At 39.7% G+C, this 18,548-nt stretch overlaps 1 protein-coding gene across 2 annotated transcripts in view; it reads left to right on the top strand.

The window, feature by feature from the left end:
• diaph1 (diaphanous related formin 1) overlaps positions 1 to 18,548 on the top strand; it is a 100,271-nt gene that overhangs the window by 30,255 nt on the left and 51,468 nt on the right. For both annotated transcript variants that reach the window (XM_015037028.1, XM_015037027.1), the window contains 6 exons: positions 1,430 to 1,545; positions 3,912 to 3,976; positions 6,031 to 6,210; positions 8,591 to 9,127; positions 10,303 to 10,417; positions 10,555 to 10,563. In XM_015037028.1, coding sequence (XP_014892514.1) covers positions 1,430 to 1,545; positions 3,912 to 3,976; positions 6,031 to 6,210; positions 8,591 to 9,127; positions 10,303 to 10,417; positions 10,555 to 10,563 — 1,022 coding nt within the window. The remainder of the gene's footprint in view (positions 1 to 1,429; positions 1,546 to 3,911; positions 3,977 to 6,030; positions 6,211 to 8,590; positions 9,128 to 10,302; positions 10,418 to 10,554; positions 10,564 to 18,548) is intronic.

The following is an 18,548-nucleotide window of genomic DNA, read 5'->3' as shown; positions in this document are numbered from 1 at the left end:
ATGACAAAACCGTTGCAGAATCATATTAATATTTACTTAGCGTTGTGGATTTGTGTGTCCCTTATTAATTTAAAAAAATATTGGCAGCTGCATTCTTGGCATAAAAAATTATAAGTCTGCCTGCTTAAATGGATGTTTGCTCAGTGTCTTGACTGATGTAATAATGCAGACATACGATGGTCTATTTGGTCTATTTTTATCTCTTTACCAAGCAAATTTTAAAAAAAAAAACATCTCATCAGCTGATGTTTTTTTTTGTGTGTGTGTGTGTATGTGTAGCAAGTTTTTTTTTCTTCTTTTTTTTCCTTCTTTCTCCTCCTCCCCCCCATCAAGCTGATACACAATGGAGGTGGTCTGTAATGGACTCCAAAGAGATATTGAAAGTAAGAGGAGGAGAAAGGGCTTCACAGGGCACAAAGTACAGCTTTGTTAATACAGAGATGAAAGGAAAATGAAGGTGGAGACTGTGAGACAATAATGCAGAGAAAATTGAGAGCAGTGGTAAATTGCTACAAAGAGTACCTGCTGATTTGCTCCTTTCTTCAGTCATGGTTGGTTTCAGGCTCAAGTGGCGTAGAGGGGAGAGTGTAGTGGATAATTGTGCAATATATGCTTTATGTAGTTTTATGCACATGGTATACATTTGTAGTCTTTTAAAGGTTTAGTAGATGTACTTGTAGAATTCAGTTTGTTCTGTACATGCTCTTCATGTAGTAAAATAGATAAACCCCTGGCCCACCACAATCTCCTACTTGTCATTTATAGTTGAAATGAATGTCCTCAAGATTATTAAGAATATCTCATTTTTAGAATAAAGTTCTTTTTTTCTTACAACACTAGATGTCTCTCTCGCTCCACGGATAAATCTCAACTTTGGGGAGGAAAAAAGAAAAAAAAAGAAAAAACACACCTAAAGTATAGTGAAGTAGTGAAATAAGCTTAAGACAAAAGCAAAGTGAGAGAGCAGAGTACAGAGACGGAATAAATAGTGTTGAGTTTTTGAATCTGGCAGCGTCTAATGGGGTCGAAGAATAAGGCACCTCTGAAATTGAGTGTCTGTGTAAAGCTGGTTTGATCAGACGTTTGACGCTGGACACAAACCAGCAAGCGCTCGCACGAGCACTTGCACACAATCGATCTTTGTGACAAGAAACTCAAACTGCCCTGCTCGCACAGACATCCAATCTCAGTTTCAAAGACAGAGTAGCAGAGGATGTGTGCTCACACATTTTTTTTTTTTTTTTACCCGAGCAGGGTAACATCATTTGTCTTGCGCAAAGTCAGAGGCTCTGTTATTGACGAGTTGAAAATCTGTGCCATTTGCTTTATTTTGCACGTCAGGTTTGGGGGGGGGGGAAAGAAAGTGATGCTCCAAGAGAGTTTTGAAAATGTTTCTAATGATAAATTAATTTCTTCTTACTTCTAATAGGCCTCAGTACTACAAGCTGATAGATGAGTGCATTGCTCAGATTGTGCTTCACAAGAATGGGTCAGACCCTGACTTCAAGTGCCGCAAGCTCCATGTCGACATCGAAGGTTTGATAGGTGAGTTATTGGATCAGAACATGTCAGCCTTCAAGGATTTTTCATCCTTTTAAATGCCACCTTCAAGCTTTTCCACCTACTTCTGTACTTGAATGCACCTTCACTCTTTGAACACAGAATGCCAATAGATGAAAAGAAAAATCGGTACAAACTGTTGGTCATATTTGACTTGCAGGAATGAAAAGAGTGAAATTTAATTCAGTCAAAACTGGTTTGCATGTGAAGTCGAATATATCATTAGTAAAACCACAAGGTGGAGCCAGAGAGGGAAGTACAGATATAGTCAGAATGGTGCTACAGGTTTTAACAGCACAAATAATTTGTATGAAACACATTTTTTATGAAACGAAAGGTTAAAAACGGCCTCTTTCCTTCCGTGCAACTCCGAAATCAGCTTGCTGCTGGATGGTAGCTTGAATACTCTGCTGGGGAATGCATAAATAAAACAAGCCAGCAGTGCCCATCTTCATTTGTCTGCAGGGCACACCATCTCTTCCAGCTGCAGGCATGACACACACTTCTTTTTTTCTGGGAATCAAAGTATTAGGACTGATTTATGGTGTGTCAAAACCACTTTGTAGAACTCGCTTCCTTGGATGTTTTTACCAGATCCAAATAGCTATTCTGAAAGATAAACGGAAAAGCGTTTCCAGCGATGAAGGTGATGCTTTATCATTAAAGTGGGGGCATTAAGTGTCTTCAGGGTGAAATGTATGCTGTCCCACACGGTTTACTGATTGAAAAGCTCCACAAATAGCTTAGCAACTGAAAAAAAAAAAAAAAAACCCAAACCCTTAAGGTTTCTACCAGTTTCTTATGACTGACAACCTGGTCAGTCACAATATGAAGTAGGAAGAAATGACTGTCAGCTTTTAGAAGAGACAGAAATGGTTGGACACAGACCTTAATCCGCCATCAGAAAGGTGTCGGGGGAAGGGATTAAAGTCGACTTTGTGATTGCCACTGATCCGTGAGATCCGTTTCATGTCACTCTCCATTGAATACAAATACCAGATGTGGATTTCTCCCCTGTAAAATAATCGTTCCTGGGAGAAGCCGTGAACACTTGTCTAAATACAGAATTTTATTTTATTTTTTTCTTCCGCTTGAGTGGCAGTTGTTAAAGATCACTGCCAGCAGATGGGGAAAAACAAAGCAAAATGCAGGTGCAGGCCATGTCTCATGAGTTCAATGCTCTTTATGGCAGGTCTCCGTTGCTCACTGCAGGAGACTCTAATTGCGCTGCTTCTAAATGCGTCCTGACACACGCGCGGGCTGGCTGGCCTCTTTTAAGCCTGTCAGAGTTATTATTGGTGGAAAGCAGCCCAATTCTGCCCTGCATGCATTATTTAGTGTTTTTCTTTGAACTCTGAAATTCAGCACAGTTTTCCCCCCCCCCTCCACATTCTGTCTCCCTCTGTGCTCTCTATTCAAAGTTTGTCCCATTTAGCCTAGCCACCATGAGAGACTCGCCCCCTCCGCTAAATCCATTTCACATCCAATAACCACGTAAACTCGTACACAAATACACCCTGAAATTGCATGGGGGTCGGTATATTATACATTTCTTTTTAATCGGGGAAGGTCTTGATCTCCGGTTTTTCCATTCAGTTTATCTTATTATAGAAAATCATTCTTTCCCATTTCATCTATTCCGATAGTGTATTTCTTTTATCTCATCTCTTATCTTTATGGTTCACTTTCTACTTAAGCGTGCACAGATTTTTGTAATTTTCTGTGAGCTTCACACAGCTTTCCGTTTGTACTTATCCGCATCGATTCCCCCCAGTGCGACCACCCCACACCCCGCTCCCCACCCTGGGGCACCATAAGCTGCCTTTGATCTGGTGACATAGTGGCATTTATCTTCATATTAATTAGCTCCATCACCAGCTCTGAGCCACCTGTTGACCCTGCAATTATGCAGTAAAGGCATCCTGTTGGCCGTTCAGTGTCCTTCTCACCCTGTCCTCTGCCAAGACGCATATCTGATAATACATTACTCCCAGAGCAGAGATTTATTTTGCATGAAGGGAAAACAAAGGTGTGTGTGCTGAAGGCTTAAAAGGTAATGATATGTAAAAGCAGCATGCGACACAAAGCATCCTATTGTAATGAGATGCCTCTGCAATCGCCTCATGGATCTTGACTGCGAGTGTTGTGATAAAGGGGAAAAAATAGGAAGACAGATGGCTTGTATCCTTCTGTGAATTTATGTGAGTGCACAAACCCCGTACCACACTGAAGGGTACAATGGCTCCGAGGCGCGATGTGTGCAAGTGTGTTGTCAAAACCCTTATCTTATCTGTGACCACTCTTCTGGTTTCTCTCCCCTCCCCTTTTGTTTCCTCTGTTTCTGTCCAAAGACAACATGGTGGACAAGACCAAAGTGGAAGTCAGTGAGGCCAAAGCGACAGATCTTGAGAAGAAGGTACACACAAGTCTACTTAATAGCAAAATAAGCCTTGCAGACACGGACACAAACAAAAGCAAGAACAAACTCATCAACTGAGAGAGAATAACGCGACCTTTAACCTAAAAGACGGTAAATAAAAAAAATAAATACTGTGAAAGTGTTCTTCAGTCTGACTCAGACATGTTTGAATTATAATGACTCTAGGTTGGCTATCATCAGGCTGACATGAGATGACAAATTACAAAAAGCGAGAAAGAGAGGTTGACTGAAAATGAGCATCCACTCTCCTGAAAGCCGCCCGACAGACGAGCGTACGCACGTGCTCACTCAGACACACAGGGGGGGTAAATGCCTTGATTGTGGCTCGTTGCCAGCCTGATGTTTCTGTCCTAGTGACAGGATAATTGCAAAGAGGGAGCTAAAAACTAGTCTTCATTCATAATACGCAGTTACATGTGGGATCATATCAATCGACAAGACACATCCACACTAGCAGGCGCGCCGTGACGTCTAATTGTCATGGACCACACATCATATTGGTGGTTGAGCATGATGGGGTAATTGCGAGCAGTCCCTTTTGGCAGGAATTAGGGATAAGGCTGTCAGGCTGCTGACAGCCAGAGTAACGGATCCGCTTTCTGCAAATTAAACAGCTGTGTTTGTGCCTGTGTCTTCATGTAGTTGTCTTTTTTTTTTTTAACATCATCCTGTTTGTCAGGTGTCTGAGGGAAAATGACTTGAAAATTGTGTTAAAGTGAGAAAATTAAAAATGCTGTAAGAAGTTTCACTTATGAGGGGGAAGGCGTTGGAAAAAACACTGAGTAGGGCGCTCATTTAAAAACACTGAAGCCTCCTCACTTTATAATTGACTGCAATTTTCGGAGTAAATTATACAATAAAACAGAAAAGCACTAGACTGCAAGAAATGTTCTCACAGGCTCAACAGAAATTGTCTCAACAGGTTTGAAATATGCAAGAACAGCTGCCTCTTCTTCTTGAGAACACACTTGGCTCTTTGTAAAAAAAAAAAACAAATGAAGAAAAATTAACACTTCTCATCCATTTTTTTGAATGAATTGTTTATAAATTTAGATTAAGTTTAAACTTGTATAGTATTGTTTTTGATTTTTAATCAGCCTTTGTTTTGCAAAAGTACTTCAACTCCTCTGCTTTTCACATAACGAGTCGCAACGACAAACTTCGGTGTATTTTGTTGGGATTTTTTGTGTTAGACCAACACCAAGTAAAACAAAGAGGTAAAATGGAAAGAAAATGATGCATGTTTTTGTTTTAAATTATGAATACAAATCTGAATCCTTTATTTTCAGTCCCCCCCTCTGAGTCAGTTTATAGAGCCCCTTTGTACTACAATTAGTGCAGCATATGTTTGGAGGGGAAATACCTCCATCAGGTTTAGACTGAGATTTTTGTCCCTTCTTCTTTGCAAAATACCTCGGGTCTAAACACCAACTCCGGTTTGTTCTGGACTTTGACTTAGACATTTATTGCCATGGTTTTAGCTAAACCATTAATTTTCCTGCTGGGAGGTGAGTTTCATTAAAAAAAAAAAGCTTAAACTATTCAGTTTCCTCAACTTCCACCAATTTTGCTTATCTACAACACAACTCCCTAGAAAATAGATTAAGGTTTGTTGTTGTTACCCAACAAAGGTAAAAAGCGGCAGGAGTACTTTTGGAAAAGACTTTTGTAGTATAGTTTGTAGTGGAATGCTTTTTTTTTTTTTCTATCGGAGCCCATTGTTTTTAGAAACAAGCATAATTACAAACATTATTTAATTCATTAACCTTTTCTTAATCGTGTTTTCAAGTAGCAACCACATTATGATTAACACTTTGAACAGTCAGGATTCCTGTGCAGCACAGGGACCTCTGTGACCTTCTCTGAGTGTCATTGTGAAATTCAGGAGAACCAACGGCTCGCTGCTTTCCAGCTAACACCTCATCACAATAAATACAAACACAACACTGAAAAGTTTAAGCTTTTCCCTCCTCTTTTTAAGTACACTAATTATTTGGTGTCTCTCCAACCATGACTAAAATACACATCAGCTGGAATCAGAGCTGACAGCGCGCCACGAGCTGCAGGTGGAGAAGAATAAACTGGAGAGTGATTATGACCAAAAGCTGCAGGACCTGAGCCAAGAAAAGGAACAGCTGGCCTGCGTCAAACTGGAGCGAGAAAAGGAGAACCAGGGTCTGCAAGAACAGCTAAGCTCTTTGCAAAACCAGGTATACACAAACAGATAATCATGGTGGTATTTTCAATTGTCACTTGAATCACTGTTTTCGATTATATTGTGTGGATCATTAAGCTTCCGATGCATTTATGTTTGCAGTTCATATATTAAGCTGTACTTCTGTATTTTGTTAATCGTTCTAGTTATATAGTTGGATCAGCTACACCATGCTCTGGAAACATGGACAGAAAACTAACTGCATGAAAGTGCAGAAAAAATGCAATCTTTCAATTCCCTACATTGAATCGCTGCCTAAAATTAGTGAACGCCCACTTTAAGACTGAAGCCCCTCGTGCTTCTTGAATTTAGGAAATGCCGCTGATGAATGGAAGAAAAATAAAAGGATATTGTGAGTGCGCCAAATTCTGCAGAGATTAGGGAACTTTATAAATAATAAAAAAGCGGGACATTCGGAGGGACTAAAAAGAGAAGGAAAAAAAAAACAGGATGGAGTCGGGACAAACATATTTTCTAAGGCCAAGATACACATGCAGTTTGTGTGTATTTGTGAATTCACTCATGGGGAGGCAAAGATGAGGATTGTTTAGCTGTCAGTGTCCTGCTGCCACACCAGCTGGACTCTGCCTCGTAGTGACAAACAAACTCACAAACACATCAAGTGACCCAGAACCGTCTGCCTCTGAGCACGTGTGCTCGTTAACTTTATGAAGATGTTTTTTGTGTGTGTGCCTGTGTGTGTCCGTCTGTCTGTCTGTCATTTGGACAGCCACCCAACTTCCAACATGAGCTTCATCCACAGAGGCTGATGCCAGCAGAGTCAACTTCTCATCAAACAAAGGCTCTAAACAAACACACACACACACACAGACAGTTGTCCAAAGCGTCACCAGCACCACGAGCCAGGCATCAAACAAGCTTCTCATACTAAGATGGCTCACGTTCTGTGTTTGAGGCGCTGCCGATGGAAGATTTCTTCACATGTAGAGATCTCTTGGTGTCCCCTCGTATGATGCTGTGCCCAGTTCTTCATCTGCTGCTGCACTAAGAAAGCCTGCCTCCGAGGCTCCCTGTGTCTGTTACTGTCTTCCTTTCAAAGTCCGAGGAAACAACACAGACAATTTGTTACACTGCTGCATGCAGACAGGGATCCACACACGTACATGCACGCACACAGTGTGTTCACTACAAATACAGGAGAATACATAGAGGAAATGAGCTTCTTGGTGCGTGCTAGCTCTAAATTGTGTGTGGTGTATCAATATTCCAAAAGCTAGTCTGCTTTTATTAGCTGACTGACTTTAATGACTTGGACAGTTTTCTCAAAATTTGGCACCAACTGATGTAAATACTGTAATCAGTACTTCAGTATGGAAATGAAAAATTCATTACACTCACTTCTCATTTAGAACTTTATCCTCGTCTTTCAAAACTTTTTTTCTTTGAATTCCTCTGTGGACTTAATTCCCTTCTGCTATCATTTTCTGTGTACTTTGCCCTGCATTCTCTTCTCGTTTCTTCCAAAACTAAATCTTTTTTAGGCCGTAATCACTAGCTCACTTCTTTAGTTATTTTCTTTCAGTTGGCTTCTGTTTTCCTTGGAAACGCAATTTGGCAAGGGTGAAATTGAAAATGATGATTCAAGGGATTTCAGCACAAGCGTCGACCTCTTCCAGTTCTACAAAAAAGACTCCAAATATATCTAGAAATGTGGGGTCATGACTGGCTATGGATGCATTTAAAAAAATATATATTCATTTAAACCCCATCTTCATGTGGCACTTTGCCTTTGAACCCATTTTATAACAGGAGTGTTAACATTTTTTTATAGATATTTTTTGTTGCCTCTGTTCAAGACGGCAGACTTAGAAAATCTGAACTGTAGGCATGTTCCAGTTTATTTATTTATTTATTTTTTTTTATATGAAGTAAAGAAATGAGACAAATATGAATTGATGCACCTTTTGGGTTGCACTATGGCGCATCTTGACTTGGCTTTTTTGACTCCTCTTTTCAAAAGTCTTCCAAATCTGTCAGATTGTGAGGGCATCTGCTGTGCACAGATTTTAAATTAGATTCAGGCTTGATCTCTGATTGGGACCTTCCAAAACATCAGTCTTTTTCTGTTATGTTAAATAATATTGTAAAAAAATATATATAAAATGGATCTTGAACGTGCAACACCAAAGCTAAAACTAGCAGAAGTTGCACTGCTTAACCCGAATAACAGTCTAAAGCCAATAATATGTTGGGTTTACTTAAGACTTGGGCCTAAAAATTAAAGTTAATTAGTTGAGTCGGATGGGGCTCGGACTCTGCTTGCCGGCTCAGGCTTAGGTTTGATATTTCTTTTGATGTCTTTAGACTGGATCTAAACTCGACTAAATGTTCTTTTCCTGGTTCTTTACTTGCAGATTGAAAAGTTGTCGAAGGATCTGGAAGAAGCCAAAACGAAGGTGGTTACGGTTACTGTTCCTGTGCCAACACCCGGTGTGCCACCTCCTCCACCCCTTCCAGGCCAGTCTGGTGTTGCACCGCCAACTGCGCCTATACCAGGCCACGCAGCTATACCTGGTCCAGTTCCTCCCCCTCCACCTCCTCCGCCTCTTCCCGGCATGCCAGGACCTCCACCTCCTCCGCCTTTACCTGGGATGCCAGGACCTCCACCTCCTCCGCCTTTACCCGGGATGCCAGGACCTCCACCTCCTCCGCCTTTACCTGGGATGCCAGGACCTCCACCTCCTCCGCCTCTCCCCGGCATGGGAGGACCACCACCTCCTCCACCCTTACCAGGTGGTCCTGGTATTCCTCCTCCACCACCAGGACCAGGTATGCCTCCACCCCCGCCAGGAAACTGGGGTCCTCCTGCACCACCTCCACTACCCTTTGGGCTCCAGCCTAAGACGGAATACAAGCCAGAGGTCCAGTTGAAGAGGGCTAACTGGAGTAAGGTCAGTGCTGACAAAAACAGTTAAAAATTAAATTTAGAATATTTGGCAACTTGTAGGCTGATTAACATGTATTTAAGCAACAGAGACCTGTAGAAATATCATTGTATGGCGTAACATTTATTCTTATGGGCGCCTCTGTACGAGTAAAATGTGAGCTTGGAGCTTTTCCAGTGAAATATTCACCAAAAGTAGCTTCCACGCATACGTGTATCTCATGACTATGTGCTTCATGTTCTTCAGCACCCTCTCCTCTATGATGGTTAAAACATCAAAACGTCTTTCTTTCTTTCTTTAGCCTAAAGCTACTGTTTAATGGCTAACGCAGACTTCATCAGCATTTACTCTCTCTCTTTCTCACTTCTCCTTTGTTGGGGTGGTACGAGGGTTTGACAAGGATGTCAAAGAAATTGCGTTTTAATAAGCCTCCTTCTTTTAACTGCACCACTGACAGATAATTAAATTGCGGCTAGAAAGGATGGTATTCTTTTGTAATTTAAATTGACTTTTTTTTTCTGGCTTGGGTGTCATCCTTTTTTTTTTTTTTCCTCCTGTGCATGCTCTCTTGCTTTCTTTCTTTCTCCTTCGACTCATTGCCATATCACATTTCTTTTGCCTCACTCGCCGTCTTTTCTGTCCTACACCCATCCCTGAGGCTTTGTCCATAATGAAAGGCCTGATATCTCTAAATTTACTACCCCTGCTTTCTCTTTCGTAATGGGCTTTTATTCTCTTGATAAGAATTTTGAGAAAGTGGAGGAGAGGGGGAAAAAAAAGCATGGTTAATTTTGACTTGTGTGAAAACATGCAGATAAAACTAAGGGGGAAAGGGATTTAGAAGTAAAAAGAAGTTGGTTATTTGAAACTTAAGCTGAAGTTCTTTTACACCATAATATGTACAATAATTACAGAACATGACTACATGCATCTTCTTCTCTCTTTCCTCTTTGTGTCCTTCATCCTCTCATACCATCATATTCCTACCAATTTCCTTTTGTTTCTATTGACTTCTTCATCTGCGTGTCTCATTGTTTGCCAGGTGAGCAGATAACCAAGTTTGGGGCTATTGAGCCAATTTGATAGAAAGATTATATAACAGCTGTGATTCCTTTCCCTCCTGTTCATGTCATGTTTCTTTGTTTCCCTCTCCTGTACATTCTGACCTTTGTGTTTTTTAGATTGCAGCTGAAGACCTGAGTGAGAACAGTTTCTGGACCAAGGCCAATGAGGAACAATTTCAGAGCAATGAACTGTTTGCCAAACTCACGTTAACTTTCTCATCACAAACAAAGCGTAAGTTTTTATCTAGTGTGTAATATCTCATTGCTTTTTACATTGCATTTCTAAATATTAAAGAATGCTTCTTTTTTTTTTGTCTTTTTCTATGTAATTTCCACAATCCTTGATGCCTTTTCTTCTTCTTTCATCAGCCAAGGGTGGTAAGTGTATTGCACACTGATTTTTCACACATTTTCTCTTGCACTTCTCTCTTTCTCTCATAAGCCGATGACGCAGCAGGACTCCACACTAACTTTTTCAACTGGTTGCACTAGTGTGTCTAACCTTTTCAATTAGGTCCAGCCAAATGTTCACATCTCCTTTATTTGCACCACAATACGTCTTTGAAACTCAGATTTTGGTAATTTCCAGTGCAGATTGACGGCAATGTAAATGGGAATTTAACAACATGAAGATTTTGTATCACAATACAGTCATCCTTTATGTATTCAATATTGAGAAAATTTAACTGACTTTTATTCACATTTTAGTATTTTCTTTGTCCCCGAATCACAAAAAGTGATTACTTTTTAACACTTTTTAAAGTATAGCTACTAATGTCAACAAAATTTACTAAAATTAGCTTTATGAAGATGTTTGTGTATGTGCGTTTGTCATTTGGACATCAACTACCTTTCTTAGAATACATGGCAGTTGTAGGACAAATGGCAGTCCTTTCATTCAGATAAAAGGTTATATTTATTACTGTGAAATGCTACCATTAACAAGAGCAAAACGGAATATTGTCTCCAATCTGAGAAATTCTGAGACATTTAGTTTTTATTTTGATAGAAATTTTGTTTTGTCAGAAACATGAAATCGTTGACAATATGCTTGGACTGTGGCGCTCTGAGGTATAGAAAAAATAATCTATTTTTCTGTGTGTGTGTTTTCTTGACATTATCATTGAAAGTTATCAAAACTACAAACCTCAACAGAGAAGGAGATATAGCCAGCAGCATAATCAGCCAAGACAGGAGCGGAAATGACAGCTGCAGACTTTCTCATATGGACATAATCATCCATAGTTGTTAATCTGACGATATTAGCATCACTGTCTATTGTCATGGAAACCATCCTGGTAAATGGACTGAACTTATATAGGCACTTTTCCAATCATTTTGACCTCTCAAAGCGCTTTACGCTGGAGTCACATTCACCCATTTGGACTCACAAACGCACACACATTTTTACACTGATACGCAGATCGGTGGGCAGCTTGTGGTTAGGCATCAACATGTGACAAGAGCGAGCTGAAATCGAACCTACATCGTTCCGATCACCAGACTGCTTTACCCACAGAACCACAGTTCTTAGTTTTTAGTCAGTCATGTTAGCACTTCAATCATGCTTAGTGTAACAATGCTTGTGCATTTGTCTTCAAGCAGTAACTGCACCAACTAAAGCAGTTTCAGAGAGCCTGAAACCTGAGCCAGATGAGCGTAAAAACACGGCAACATCTTAGTTGAGGATAATCTTAGATGATTGTAATGGTATTAATAATTTTAACACAATCGTCCGACCCGCTTTCAAAGCAAAAACTCAAAAAAATTTGACCTACACTTTTTTAAATAGTATTCTACTTGCACCCTAGTATGTATGCAAGCTATTTTGTTTCTTGCTTTTTTTGTTATTGTTTTGCAAGGTGAGGAAAATGCTTTATCATTAAAGAATTTCAAAATGAAAAACACTATTACAGCTTTGTGAAAAATGTATTGAAAATATGTTTCAGCAATTTTTTAAAATGTAATTTGTTACATATTGCCTCTCCCTAAAACATGCTGAGTATCTCGTGTGTCACCTGGTTTGTTTCACAGGTCTCTTATTAATTTTTCTTTTTAACCGATTAGTATTAGCACTAGAATAAATCTAACAGTCTGGTAAAAGTTAGAGATAAACTAGACAATTTTTAATTCTAAATAGTCTGAAGATTTGTGCTTTAAAATGTAATTTTGACCAAAAAAAAATAAATTGTGCACAGTTTGTAGCTATGTTGATTTGCAGCAAGAAGACACCAGTCTGGGGTGTTCCTGGATGGTGTTTGCATGAGCTCACTGCTAACTGATTTAGCTTTAGCAGCAGACAGAAGAAGTGGAGGCTGGGGACATAACTTCAGTTTCTTTGTACAGGAAATCTTACTAGTCATACTAGAGCAAACAAAAGAAAACAATTTGCACTTCACATATTTTTACTTACCTTTACAGGGTTGTTATTTGGAAAGGGCAAATCAAAACGATGTTGACCTCGACTTAATTACATGCCCTTACCCACTGTGGACCATTTTCTCATTGCACTCGTGGCTTGAGCTGGGACAATCACTACTTGGGCATATTTGGAGCACATCAATGCAGGTAGACGTAGACAATGGGACGACAGTATAGGAAGGGATAAGAAGAAGGTCACTGATGTCCTTTGACGACTCACCAGCTGTCCTGGCACAAAACGCTGACACACACACACACACACACACACACCTGTCCACTCCTCTCACCTTGTCCCGGTGTCACTGAGCCTTCTGCTCCAACTCCTCCATATTCAAATTATATCCCGGACATCAGGAGCTCCCAGGCAGTGTGTATGCAATTTTATCTCACCTTCAGTCTCAATACTCATCACACACACACACTCGGGTCATATACATAAACAGTAGTGTGCATGCACAAGACGGCTTATGCTAGCTTTTGATGTCAGTTAAATGTCAGAGCTGGCAGCTGTCCCATCTGCATCCATCTGTATATCAAATCCTTACGTCCGCCTGCCACTCCATAATATGACCTCCTCTACACTCCATTTGGCCCATGCTCCCATGAATCCTTTTTTTATTGGCTGAGACAGCCGCCTGTTCCGTATGATGTCTAATAACCTTTTCCAAGCGCTGTATATAAAGACACCATGGCCTTTTCATAGCCTCACACCTGTCTGCTGGTGGGGATGAAAATGGGGTGGGTAACGGTAGTAGGGGGTGCACAGGTAGGCGTTATTGATTTTCCTTGCATATTTTTAGCATGCTGAAACTGAGTAGTTTTGATTAAAACATTCTTATGTGCAAGGTCTTTTGTTTTTGCGAGGCCGATTGTGTTCAAGTCTCTAAAAAGTCTTTTTTGTGAATATGTCTGTATTAGTTGCTGCTGTATAAAGTATCTGAAGCACAGATGCCACTAAGCTCCCACTCTGCTCAAACTGTGTTCCTTTGCCCATCATTCTGTTAAAAACAGCTGAAGGCCTGTTATATCCCCCCCAGAGCTCCCTCTCACTTCCAGAAGCTCTCTTTCACTCTTTCCATTGTGCTTTTTTTTTTTTCTTTTGCTCCTTTTGTGCTGCTCATTCCCCAGTCTCCTTGAAAAGCAAACTGAGATCACACAAAGTCTTTGCTGACCCACTCTGACCCTTCCTCCTCCTCTTCATCAGTTGCCCGGCAGCTGGATGAGCAAGCGCACACAGCCACACAAAAAAATAGACATGCAGCATGGGTAATATGCTCAGGGCACGGTCAGAAGTGTCGACCTCTGCTGCTTAGTTGAAGACCAGACAACTGATGGAGGGAGACACTCATCCTCTGGCTGCACAGAGCTCCTGTAGTCACAGTTAAACAGTTTCACATATCACAATTGTGTGTGCCAGAATTTTTCTAAAACTATTAGCAATTTATAGCTGTAGTAATTGTGTCCATGGTAAGGATTCCTCCTACACTTGAGCTTATTTCAACACCGGCCTTCATCACCATAATGATGAGCTGTTCACCTTCTGCTTCTTCAGTTAGTGAATCTCATACAGTCTGCTCCATTTTAATTGCTCCAGTCTGCCTTCCTTTGCCGTTTCTGCAAATCCCTCACCCCAGGTCTTCCATTCTTTTTTTTTTCCTTTTAATTTCATCTGACCTTATCAGTGTCAAGTTTTTTTTTTCATTGATTCGGTTCTGTTCTGCACCCTTAGCAATTATTGGAGACGCTCAGCTGGGTATAAAGTGCTGTAAGTTGTTGCTGTATTTACCAGGGGTTGGAATGATCTTTTTCACTAAGCGGTAATTTATAATTTATATACATCTCGCAGATTTATTCACAAATTTTTTTATCATCACACCCATCTCTAACTTTTTTAAATATTAAAACGTTAGTTTATCCTGCTTTTTTTAATCATGTTTCTTGGAGATGCCCAATAGACCTCCAAGATTGAGCAACTATCCGAATTTCCAAAATTGATTGCGCTTTGCTGTTAATGTCACTCGTTTCACTCTCGAGCTTTGTTGTCCTCGTCACACAGGAGTTCATCCTTTAGAAACCGCTTTGTAAAATGCGTGTGTCGCAGTTCAAAATGTGTGAAAAAGTAGCGGATTGTGGTCTGGAATTTATGGCGCATGAGCTTGGATTGAACGAGTTGTTCTGTCTTCAGCTTTTAAGACTGTATTTCTGTACCTGCTGTTTACCCTATAGAGCCACTTAATGCAAAAATATGTGAGGACTAAAGACACAGGAGTTTTCTGCAAGTAATTTTACTTCCAAATTGAGCAAGCAGAGTGGAAAAATGACAGCAATGAAAATGGACACAGAAGATAAAAAGTGATGAAGCATTTTTTTCTTTGACCCAACGTCTCTAACTTTACCTCTATGTAGTCAGGGAGACGCACTTATGCCGGTTGAAGGTAAAATGTGGATGGGCTCTGCATAACATGGATCAGCGCAACAGTGGAGTTGTTGAATATATTTTTATATGTGTGTATATACATATTTACATATATTTGTAGAAAGGTTCTTAATACTGCATATTGAGGTTTATATGTAATGTTTGGAACTCTGATTAATAAGGAAGCTTAGTTGCTTGTTTTTTTTTTTTTACAGACTAGATTTGTTTTACCGTTCCTTTTGAGGAGCCATTTATTAAATAAAATCCGGGTTTTTTTTTTTTATTCTAGTGGAATATTAATAGACGATCATCAATCGTGGTTTTATATTGTCAGACGTGCCGTTTCTCATTAGTCTAATTGTAACTGTAAACAGCCTTGTTGTTTTGGATTTGCTCTGAGTCTATAAAGCGATTAGTGCAGCAGAAAAGATTTTAGGCACCAAGCTTATCCCTGTATTTCCCCTTAAGCTACTTTTTAAAGATTCCTCACTTTGAAGTGGTTTATTTATTACCTTTCAGTGTTTGTTTGCTTCTCTCTTTCATAAGAGGGAATAACACTGGCTGATCAGGATTTAAAGGTCTGTTTTCAAAAGTACAAGAGATCAGTGGTGCCATTAGAATTCATTCATTGTTTTCCAGCATTTACATATTCATCCCAAACTGCTGTCCTTTTTTAAAAAAAAAAAATATTTATTTATTTATTTTTTTACTTTTTTGAGACTTTGTGTTTGGTGGCAGGTGCCTTTTGAAGTCGGCACCTTGAATAGCCCAATTAGCAAAAGAATGAGAGAAAGAGCAAGTGGCGGAGGAGGTGGTGGGTGAAATAAAAGCAGACTGAGCAGAGGGAGAAAAGGGTATGCTAGTGGGAGCAGTGGTGATTAATTTGATTCAGGAGAGAAAAGAGCCAGAAGCATATATAGTTATTAATCCTTATAATGGGAGGATCATCTTTGCATCCCAATTCTCCAGCCTTTAGAGCAATTCCCCTTTTCTTTTGTGTTGCCGTGTTATAGCATGCTCTCCTTGTTTCTTTTTTCTGCTGCCAACACCATGCGACACATTTCCACTTGTCACCACAGCTTTCTGCGTTGCGTTCCCCTCCCGTGAATAACAAACAAATTTATTGAGAATTCATTCAGGTTTGCTGGTGCGATGTCTGTATTCTGGTGTTTGTGCTTGTGAGAGTGGGTTGGTGAGCTCTGCCACATTTAGAGACCAATTATAATAAGCCTTTTGATCTCCCTGTGTTCTGACGAAATCAATTTTCCCTCTCTGTAGGTGTGATTGTGTTCTCTCTAGGCGTGTTTGGGTCTGTATGAACACATAGACCTATTTAGTGCGTTTTCTCCCCCCCCCCACTCCCTGTACCTCCTCCATTGCCTCCTCACTTTAATGAGGTACCAGTCAGCATGAAAGTACCTGCTGTGTATGTGTGTATTTGCACAACTTTGCAAGCCAATCAGTTATTAGGATCAAAGATGGAATATATTAAAAATAAGACCTAGACATGGAGAACTACGGCGTCGTGTTGATTAGGTCATTTGGTTCTTTTGCAGAGTACACTTGTTTTTGAAAAATTTCCATTTTAATCAAATAGCTGAGGCACTCCCCTGCTTTTCTATCACTGTTGTTTACTGCAGTCTGATTGCTGGACTGTTACAAAATGTCAGCACTAGGACTGCGAAATGGTGTCTCTTTACCCTTTTGTCAGCACGCTTGTCAGTTTATTTTGATGGTTTTTAACTAATTGGCATTTAAAAAATGCCAAATAACTGTTTGGCAAATGTTGAATAGTAATCTTTTCTAACACAGAAAGCCAGAGTGTTCATGTATAAAGTGGTCCTCTGTTATTACTTTTAACAATCCCTGATAACCCACTCCCACATACACACCATAAACCCTTTATTTTAATTTCCAGGTTGAAAACCATTTAAAATCTTAATATTTTTCTGAAATCTTAATTTCTGTGTGGACGTTCGATTCAGATGGAAAGCAACTGTTTATCAAAATACCTGAGGACATTGTGCACTTATGGAGGCTATAGTCTGCTATGTACAGTACCCTCCACACCCGTTTGCACCTTTGGTGAAATAGTCAAAGTACAAGTTCATGCCAAAAAAATGTAAATAAACTTTAAGCTTTTGCGTATATTTACTTATTGCTCCCACAAGAAAAACCCCACATTCAGAAATATTTGGTTTTTACAAAATGACGACTGACCTATGTAGGACTTCTTGTGCCGATTCCTTTCACAACCCCCTTTTGCCAGTGGGACATTATATATAGAGGAATCTCTCTGTATAATCGCTCTCTCGATTGTCCGTAACCCCCAGGCCTTTTTTTGTGTTTTCTTGTCTTTAACGCTCCCCACAGGGTTCAGGTCTGGGTAATGAGATTGCCTTGGAAGAATGTCAGTTTTATTGGGAGAACCCATTTTTTTTATTTTGCTATGTGTTCTGAATTATTTCACAGTAGAAAGACCCAGTGAAGATTTCAATTTTCTGGCAGAGGCCACCAAATTATTATTTTTAGTGTCCCGGTGTTTTATAGTGTTCATGATGACATGAATTCTAACAGTCCAAGGGCTTTCGGGAGAGAAATAAGCCTACAGGATCACTGATTTTCCACCATACTTAATAAGGTGTGAGGTGCTTTTCCACATATTTTAGTTTACTGAGAAGCATGCACCTTGGTTAGTATTATTTAACAAAGGTGCTTGCTCAAAACTTTGAAACACACCCTGAATTGAATTTAGTGTACTTCTTTAGACTAGACTAAATTGTGAATATTACCCAAGGGAAATTAGTCTATGAGCATCATTATTTATCTCTTGGGAAAACAGTTTTTATATGGCAATTTAAATTTTTATATGGTAATTAAAATTTCCCAATGATCAACATTAAAAAAAAGGAAATTATACATAAATTAGATACATTTGCTTTCAGTGGATTCATAGCTTTGCCAAGTTGAATGGTACTATTTTTCTTTATGTGATTTATTTTTATTTCTAATTCCTCAACCAAACAAATGCCCTAAACATTGGGTTGTTTTGAAAATTTCAGAGTGAGATTATGCTACTTCAATAAAAATGATGTCTTTTGAAAAGTCTTATCCAGGCCTGCCAATAAGTATGAAGGCAGCTTTGAGATGTCAAGTTTATTCAGGCACATAAGATTACCATGACGGAAAATGTAGTCCAGCAGAAATCTGGGAGACTAGGTGATAAAGAGACTATATTCTTCATCCATTTTTGAAATGTGGCTCAGGGCTTTCTGAAGAAATATCTGAGAACTCCAGAAGGAGAGATTAGTGAACATTTAATATCTGTTGGTCCCAAGCATGAATGTAAAATAGCTGTTCCATCTCACAGGAGGCTCTGGTGCCTCCCGTATATTAGAAAAATGAATTTACTGTGGCAGTTTATTTCTTTTACTACCAAATATTTCTGCTAGTTTTCCTAGCATCTTGGCCTAGTGCCTGAATATTACAGTACAGGAGCACAGATGGTTTTATTGTTTTCTTTTCT

The sequence above is a fragment of the Poecilia latipinna genome, unplaced genomic scaffold, assembly GCF_001443285.1.
Source record: "Poecilia latipinna isolate Pla-1442-1.1 unplaced genomic scaffold, P_latipinna-1.0 Scaffold388, whole genome shotgun sequence".
Classification (NCBI taxonomy): domain Eukaryota; kingdom Metazoa; phylum Chordata; class Actinopteri; order Cyprinodontiformes; family Poeciliidae; genus Poecilia; species Poecilia latipinna.
This window is presented reverse-complemented; position numbering and strand designations above follow the sequence as displayed.